This window comes from Cucurbita maxima, unplaced genomic scaffold (assembly GCF_002738345.1).
Source record: "Cucurbita maxima cultivar Rimu unplaced genomic scaffold, Cmax_1.0 Cma_Scf00012, whole genome shotgun sequence".
NCBI lineage: Eukaryota > Viridiplantae > Streptophyta > Magnoliopsida > Cucurbitales > Cucurbitaceae > Cucurbita > Cucurbita maxima.
The window spans coordinates 4684061-4692721 of record NW_019272028.1 but is presented as its reverse complement, the minus strand read 5'-3'; the positions used below and the strand labels follow the sequence as shown (position 1 = coordinate 4692721).

At 36.8% G+C, this 8661-nt stretch overlaps 2 protein-coding genes across 2 annotated transcripts; one reads left to right on the top strand and one right to left on the bottom strand.

Annotated features, from left to right (window-relative positions):
• Nucleotides 1-541: 541 nt before the first annotated feature.
• LOC111487631 (glutamate decarboxylase 4-like) lies at nucleotides 542-2472 on the bottom strand. Its single transcript, XM_023135106.1, has 3 exons — nucleotides 1440-2472; nucleotides 1304-1356; nucleotides 542-1215 (listed from the first exon to the last, which is right to left on the bottom strand). Exons 1-3 carry the CDS (start codon nucleotides 2398-2400, stop codon nucleotides 721-723), a joined length of 1509 nt encoding a protein of 502 aa, XP_022990874.1. The 5' UTR covers nucleotides 2401-2472; the 3' UTR covers nucleotides 542-720.
• A 3651-nt stretch (nucleotides 2473-6123) lies between these two features.
• On the top strand, nucleotides 6124-8063 carry LOC111487640 (glutamate decarboxylase 4-like). The gene is made up of 3 exons (XM_023135118.1): nucleotides 6124-7165; nucleotides 7249-7301; nucleotides 7390-8063. The coding sequence occupies exons 1-3, from the start codon at nucleotides 6205-6207 to the stop codon at nucleotides 7882-7884; spliced, it is 1509 nt and encodes a 502-aa protein (XP_022990886.1). The 5' UTR covers nucleotides 6124-6204; the 3' UTR covers nucleotides 7885-8063.
• The last annotated feature ends 598 nt before the right edge of the window (nucleotides 8064-8661 follow it).

Below are 8661 nucleotides of genomic sequence, written 5' to 3'. Positions count from 1 at the left end.
TTTTTTTTTTTTTTTTTTTTTTTTTTTTAAATCATTGTTCTTTATTTTAAATATTTTTTCTCAAACTTAAATTGGTTGCATAACCCACGGCTTTACATAAATTACATACCAAATTATGATTTGCTCAAAAGAGTTTAAAAAATATATATATTATTCTATTTCAAATCTTGGGACATAAATATAGTCAAATGAAGGTCAAACCTTTAAAAATTTAGAACAAAAATAATAATAATGAAAGGAACTTATTTCCTTAACAGCAACTATGATCTTCTCATTTGGCAATTACGGTAACTGAAGGACCAGCTTGATTTGCTGCAAGCTTGATCTTCCTAGCCTTGGTTATATTCCTCCAATAACTTGCTATTTCCCTCTCTGTTTCCTTTGCCTTCTCTTTTTTGCCGTCTTCTAAGCTTTAGCACCAATGTATATATTATTCTATTTCCTTTGCCTTCTCTTTTTTTTCCTTTGCCTTCTCTATTTCCCTCTCTGTTTCCTTTGCCTTCCTTCAGCACCAATGTATATGCATGGAGTTTTAATTTTTAAATGAAGTTACTTTATTGTTCCATTTAAGAACTCATTACATTACCATAAGAGGAAAAAGGAAATTACAATACAACTCATATGAAGTTCAATCTCAAAATTTCATAAATGGAAAGAAAAAAATGTTATTTTCTTTTGATTGGATTTAAAGCCATCGAAAATTGCAGAGTGTCCTCTATCTTATTTGGCAATGACTGTTACTGAAGGACCAGCTTGAGTCTCAGCAAGCTTCATCTTCCTAGCCTTGGTTATATTCCTCCAATAACTCGCTATTTCCCTCCCTGCTTCCTCTGCCTTCTCTTTTTTGCCGTCTTCTAAGCTTGTCGATTTTCCACTGTTCTTGGGTGGCAGAGTATCAAGCTCGGCTAACACTTTCACGATATCAAGCACCAGCCTCTCTGCAAGCGTGCGCGAGAAGTCTTCTCTGATCACCACGCGAAGAACCGACACATGTTTCGCCCCCTCTGGCATTGGGTATGCCGGCACGATCCACCCGAACCGTCGCAGCATTTCCGACACCTCGAATTCGTCGTGCCGGCTTCTGTCTTTCAGAGAGAACGCCACCACCGGCACCCCCATGTCCTTCGACGCTATGCTGAACCTTCCTGTGTTTTCCAGCCCTTCCTTCAGCACCATTGCGTTGTCGTGACAATTCTGCATCACGTTCTGGTACCCCTGTTGTTCATTATATACCCATTATCATTATCACCCAAATTCATCGAGAAATGGAATGTTTTCACACGGAATCGAACCCATCTCTTACCTCGAAACCCAAGCGGATTAGTTGGTAATACTGAGCGATGATTTGGCTTGACCCTGAAACCGGATTCATGGGGAAATTATTAGAGTGTTGATGGGGAGGAAATGGAGTTTGATTAGAGAAATTGGGATGATCTTACCTTTGGAGAAGTTGAGAGTGAAGGTGGGTTGATCCGCTCCGAGGTAATTTATGTGGAAAATCAGCTCTTCAGGCAAATCCTCTTTGGTTCTCCAAATGACCCATCCAATTCCGGCGTAGACAAGCCCATACTTGTGCCCACTCACATTGATACTCTTCACCAACGGAAGCCGGAAGTCCCATTCGAGGTCTGGATACAAAAACGGCGCTATGAATCCGCCACTCGCAGCATCCACGTGAATGGGAGTATCCCACCCTGTTTTCCTGTTCTTCTCCACCAACAAATCATTCAACAGCTTCACATCTTCGAATTCCCCATTGTAAGTCGACCCCAAAATGGCGGCGACGCAAATGGTGTTCTCATCCACCATCTCCACCGCCTTGACAGGGTCCATCACGTAATACCCTTCTCTCACCTTCACTTCCTTCAGCTCCACTTCAAAGTACCTCGCGAATTTCTCCCAACAAACTTGAACATTCGCCCCTGTCACGATGTTCGGTTTATCATAAGGCTTCCCCTCTGCTTTCCGCTTGTTCTGCCACTTCCTCTTGAAGGCCAGTCCCGCCAACATGATGGCCTCCGAGGATCCCACCGTGCCAACTCCGACCGCCGTGTCGGAGTCTCCCAAGGGAGCGTTGAAGAGATGGGCAATCATGTTGACACATCGGTTCTGAAGCTCGGTGGTGACAGGGTACTCGTCCATATCGACGTAGTTCTTGTTGACAGAGTCCATAATCAGCTTATCGCACTCGGGCTCCATCCAAGTGGTGACGAAGGAAGCCAAATTGAGCCTGGGGTTGCCATCGAGCATGAGCTCGTCGTTGATGATCTGAAAAGCAGCCTCCTTGGGCATGGAGTTTTCGGGCATGGTGAATCTTGGAGCAGAGTCCCGCACATAGCGAGAGGCAAAGGTGGAATGAACAGAGACATCCGATTCTGAGAAAGTTTTGGAGAGCACCATTGTTGGGTATTGTATGAATTTGAAAGAGAAAGATGAAGATTGAATAGAAATGAATGGAGAAAGATGAAAAGAGAGGGTGGGTTTTATAGTACAATAAGTGGAGAATCAAGCAGGGGAGGCATGAAGAAGCAGAGCAATGGTGATTGGTCAAAGAGCGTAGCGGTTTAACCATGCATTTGAAAATTCGAAATTTGGAGCTTATTGTTTTTGGCTTATGCTTGATTTGAAGATGACAGTTCTTTACCGGTGGAGGTTTTATTTGACGCTTCTTTTACATTTTTTTTTTTTTTCCCCAAATATTTTCTTTGTCAATGTTCGTACTTTTCAACTCTTGAATTTTTAATTCTTACAAAAACCTGTCTTAGTTGAATAGTTCCTCTCCTTATGAATTTAACATAAGTGTTAGATTGTTTCTTGTGTACGAATCAAAGGCGTTCTTCTTATAATTCATTTATTATGACAATTAATGTTGTTCCGTTAAAGTATCTTTTGATACGACCAGTTTCATTATTGAAGCCGTACAATATGTTCGTACAAATCCTCTTTTGGCCCCTACTTTTTTGTCGACAAGTTCCGAGATTTGTATTGGTCTCTTCCTCCTAAAAATTGGGTTATAAAAGCTGATATCAATTTTTTTAAGAAACCGATTAAAATATTTTCTTAATTTTCTTAATTTTCTTAATTTTGGGAATGATCATTGATTTATAAGTAAATGAATACATGTTCATTAGCGTGAGGTCTCTAAGAAGTCTAAAACAAAGCCATGAGAGCTCATCCTTAAAGAAATTTGATTTAAAGGACATGCAAGTAGGCCGCATGCCCCTGTGTGAGGTCGACATGGCTTAATTCCTTTTGTATTTTGGTCCGATTTAAAAGAAAATTAAAAAAATACAAATTCAAAACTATCATTATCTTTAGTACCACGTTTCAAAATATAAAGGGTAACATTAAAAAGTTTAGAGATAAATTTATGAGGTGTCGATAAACGGTTTTCATTCATACATACATAGTCTGTAAGAATTTTTTTAAACTTTTTTATATAACAGTAAAGTGTATTAATGTTACCTTTAAAATTTTATAGTATTTTTAAATATAGTACTAATCACGTATTTTTTAACGAGTATTTTGTTAAAAATGTTTTTGAACACTATTATATTTAAAGAATATATTTTTTAAAAATTAGCATTATTTTAAGTTTAGTGGTATTTCTATATTTAGAGAAAATACAAAGTTTAACTAAATTTGCCCATAGGTTTGGCATTCCAAACTTCCAATCATCTAAAAAAAATTAAAAATTCTAAGTTTATGATAATTCTGGTATTCATAATTATTAATTAGAATTATTAAGTTAATTGTGTAACGCCATTTCAAATATTAATTATCCACACGTTTTATGTTAATTAAATATATTAATTAACTAAGGCTAATTTACCTTTATCAACCTCTAAAACTTTTCTAATCTCGTAAATAAGACATAATTAAAACCTTTTTTTTTCAGTAGTAACCAAGTTATAATTAACCAAAAAATAAATAAAATATGTAAATAATTATAGATTTATGTTAATCATTATCATAGTAAATAAAAATATATATGGATTACTATTATTTAAGTTAATAAATTACTATTTAGATTATTAAAAATATATTTTTTTTTTTTCAATAAGAAGAGATTCAACAAATTAAAATAATTTATTTTTTGAAAAAAACCCATAAATTTAGTCTAACCCAATTACGAAAACTAATAAAATAATAGTTTGAAATCGGGTGATTCATTTAAAAAAATAATCAAAGAGAAATAAGGGAAAAAAAATCAACTATTTTGAATGCTAAATAAATTAGCAAATTTATTGCGTTGAAGAGAAAAGTCAGAAGGATATGAAAGTCAACATAAAGATACGGGCAGCCGGGCAGGGCATCAAGGAATCTCAATTCTCCACGTCCCAGGAAATCAAAGTTGGACGCGGCGAATCTAATTCGCTTAATTATTTTAAATATGAATAGTAATAGTCAACGAAAGATACGGGCAGCCGGGTAGGGACCTCAATTATCCGCGTCTTTGACCAAACCAGCGAATTAAATTTGAACATGATGAATCTAATTCGCTTTAATTATTTAAAATATAAACGTCATAAATTGTGAATTTAGTTCGAAAATTAAAATTAATTTAATAAAAATCTATGTTTACTTGAAGAACTACGATAAACTTGGTTAAAGAGGAGAATAAAACATTTATTATAAATGCATGAAGTTCAAGGAAGACAATATCTACTAGCATAGACTTTGGTTGTTACATGAGCTCTTTGATTAAGATAAGCTCGAACGAGCTAGATGAGCTAATCGAGTCTTAATCACGAAAATGGAAACGGTCTAAGATCCATATGAGAGATTTTGGTCTATGACCTATGGAAATCCTATAAGTTAGATGCGTGGTATAAGAACTCAAAACATGATTTATGGATGATTAAGAACCAACAAGCAAGATACTTACGAAACATTTTTATACTCATTTGTGATGTTCTATCTTTTCAAATGGTATTTAAGTGTACACGATATGTAACGAGTACATACCCAAAAAATGAATTAGGGTGTTGAGTAGAACTCTTGGATGGTGTTGTGTATATATTTCACTAACTTTCTAAATGATTGTTTAAATCATCTACTTCAATACGAAAGTATAATAATAAAGATTTAAAAAGATTATTTTAATAAAAATATATTTGTGAATTATTGTCGTGAATTTTAAAAAATTTCAAATAAACCGACCATTAAATTAAATTTAGATGTAAACGGGTGATATTTTATTTTAAAAATATATTATTGAAAAAAGTTGGTAAAATATAAATATATAAATATAAATGTGGAAAATGGGAATTGTTAGGGTCAATAAAACCGCCACCAGAAAAGTTTGTGTCCTTACAAATCAGACAATCAAAACAACATGCTTGCCAAACCGGAATTCTTCAAATTGTACGGTCAACAATGACTGGTTTGACAGATTTGCTGTGGTGCCCTCAAAGAAAACCATATTTCTATAACCCACCCCAGATTCTTCGGGTTTGTGGGCCCCACCCGCTATTGCCAAATACAATGGTCAAGCTGGTTGATTTCTTGAACTTGAAGTCAGGGTGTTTAATTGATTCTAGATCTCTCTTTTTTTTTTTTCTTTTCCTTTTTTTAATTATTATTGATATTGATTCTAGAAATTAATTTGCTTTTTAAAAAATTTATAATTTAAACACTATGACGTATATATATAGTATTTATGATGATATTCAAATTTTAAATTAATTCAAATTATAAAATTAAATAAAGATAGGTATATATAATTGCAGTCAAATCTATTAATTTTTTTTTATTTATTTGAACTCAATTCACAATCTAATTTAAATCGATGAAATTTCTAATTCATTTTTTAATTTATTTTGTCGAGTAATTAAATAATTAAAAATGATTAAAGTGTTTTTTTGAAAGTTGAAACGGGTATTTTAGGTATTTAACCAATACTTGAAAGTGCTTGGAAATTGAATAAGTTGAGTATTTTAAAAAATAAAAATAGATAAATAAATAAATAAAAGAAAATAATTTGGTAAAAGGACATAAATGGTATTTCAACCAACAAAATTTGACCTGGTCAGTTATTTAATAATTTCATTGTGACCTTCTGCTGTCTTTCCAATGGCAAGGAACCAGAGGTCGATTCTCCACACTTTTTGTACTATAAAACCCACCCTCTCTTTTCATCTTTCTCCATTCATTTCTATTCAATCTTCATCTTTCTCTTTCAAATTCATACAATACCCAACAATGGTGCTCTCCAAAACTTTCTCAGAATCGGATGTCTCTGTTCATTCCACCTTTGCCTCTCGCTATGTGCGGGACTCTGCTCCAAGATTCACCATGCCCGAAAACTCCATGCCCAAGGAGGCTGCTTTTCAGATCATCAACGACGAGCTCATGCTCGATGGCAACCCCAGGCTCAATTTGGCTTCCTTCGTCACCACTTGGATGGAGCCCGAGTGCGATAAGCTGATTATGGACTCTGTCAACAAGAACTACGTCGATATGGACGAGTACCCTGTCACCACCGAGCTTCAGAACCGATGTGTCAACATGATTGCCCATCTCTTCAACGCTCCCTTGGGAGACTCCGACACGGCGGTCGGAGTTGGCACGGTGGGATCCTCGGAGGCCATCATGTTGGCGGGACTGGCCTTCAAGAGGAAGTGGCAGAACAAGCGGAAAGCAGAGGGGAAGCCTTATGATAAACCGAACATCGTGACAGGGGCGAATGTTCAAGTTTGTTGGGAGAAATTCGCGAGGTACTTTGAAGTGGAGCTGAAGGAAGTGAAGGTGAGAGAAGGGTATTACGTGATGGACCCTGTCAAGGCGGTGGAGATGGTGGATGAGAACACCATTTGCGTCGCCGCCATTTTGGGGTCGACTTACAATGGGGAATTCGAAGATGTGAAGCTGTTGAATGATTTGTTGGTGGAGAAGAACAGGAAAACAGGGTGGGATACTCCCATTCACGTGGATGCTGCGAGTGGCGGATTCATAGCGCCGTTTTTGTATCCAGACCTCGAATGGGACTTCCGGCTTCCGTTGGTGAAGAGTATCAATGTGAGTGGGCACAAGTATGGGCTTGTCTACGCCGGAATTGGATGGGTCATTTGGAGAACCAAAGAGGATTTGCCTGAAGAGCTGATTTTCCACATAAATTACCTCGGAGCGGATCAACCCACCTTCACTCTCAACTTCTCCAAAGGTAAGATCATCCCAATTTCTCTAATCAAACTCCATTTCCTCCCCATCAACACTCTAATAATTTCCCCATGAATCCGGTTTCAGGGTCAAGCCAAATCATCGCTCAGTATTACCAACTAATCCGCTTGGGTTTCGAGGTAAGAGATGGGTTCGATTCCGTGTGAAAACATTCCATTTCTCGATGAATTTGGGTGATAATGATAATGGGTATATAATGAACAACAGGGGTACCAGAACGTGATGCAGAATTGTCACGACAACGCAATGGTGCTGAAGGAAGGGCTGGAAAACACAGGAAGGTTCAGCATAGCGTCGAAGGACATGGGGGTGCCGGTGGTGGCGTTCTCTCTGAAAGACAGAAGCCGGCACGACGAATTCGAGGTGTCGGAAATGCTGCGACGGTTCGGGTGGATCGTGCCGGCATACCCAATGCCAGAGGGGGCGAAACATGTGTCGGTTCTTCGCGTGGTGATCAGAGAAGACTTCTCGCGCACGCTTGCAGAGAGGCTGGTGCTTGATATCGTGAAAGTGTTAGCCGAGCTTGATACTCTGCCACCCAAGAACAGTGGAAAATCGACAAGCTTAGAAGACGGCAAAAAAGAGAAGGCAGAGGAAGCAGGGAGGGAAATAGCGAGTTATTGGAGGAATATAACCAAGGCTAGGAAGATGAAGCTTGCTGAGACTCAAGCTGGTCCTTCAGTAACAGTCATTGCCAAATAAGATAGAGGACACTCTGCAATTTTCGATGGCTTTAAATCCAATCAAAAGAAAATAACATTTTTTTCTTTCCATTTATGAAATTTTGAGATTGAACTTCATATGAGTTGTATTGTAATTTCCTTTTTCCTCTTATGGTAATGTAATGAGTTCTTAAATGGAACAATAAAGTAACTTCATTTAAAAATTAAAACTCCATGCATATACATTCCCAATCTTTAAAAAGTTAGATTAAAAAAAAAAAAAAAAAAAAAAACTCCAAAACAAAAGGTCGAGAACAGGATGACTTTTCAGAGATGCTTTTTGTGCTCTTGATCCATCTTTGAGTACAATAGGATGTCGTTTATGAACACGATAACAAAAGACATTCTTTTGATATTGGGTTCATTAACTCTATGAATATGGTTGGGGTGTTAGTGAGGCTAAACGACATCACCACCACCACCGTCAAAATTAGTGCAACTTATTATTAGATGGAATTAGTCTAAGTTATTTATTTTTATTAGTAGTCCACTGGAATAGTTTATTTCAGTATAGTATTTGTAGGAGCTATATTTATTTCAGTTTAAATAGAAGCCCTGGACTTAGTAAAACACAAGCCACAGTATGTCGTTTCTCTGAATTGGTTGAACAAATCTTCTATATGATGAAGTGGGTACTGGTTCTTTACTGTCCTCTTATTTAGTTCTTTCTAGTTACTACACAGACACATCGAGTCATCTTTCTTCTTAATAAATAATACTGACCCATCCCAAGGAGATACACTAGGGTGGATCTAGA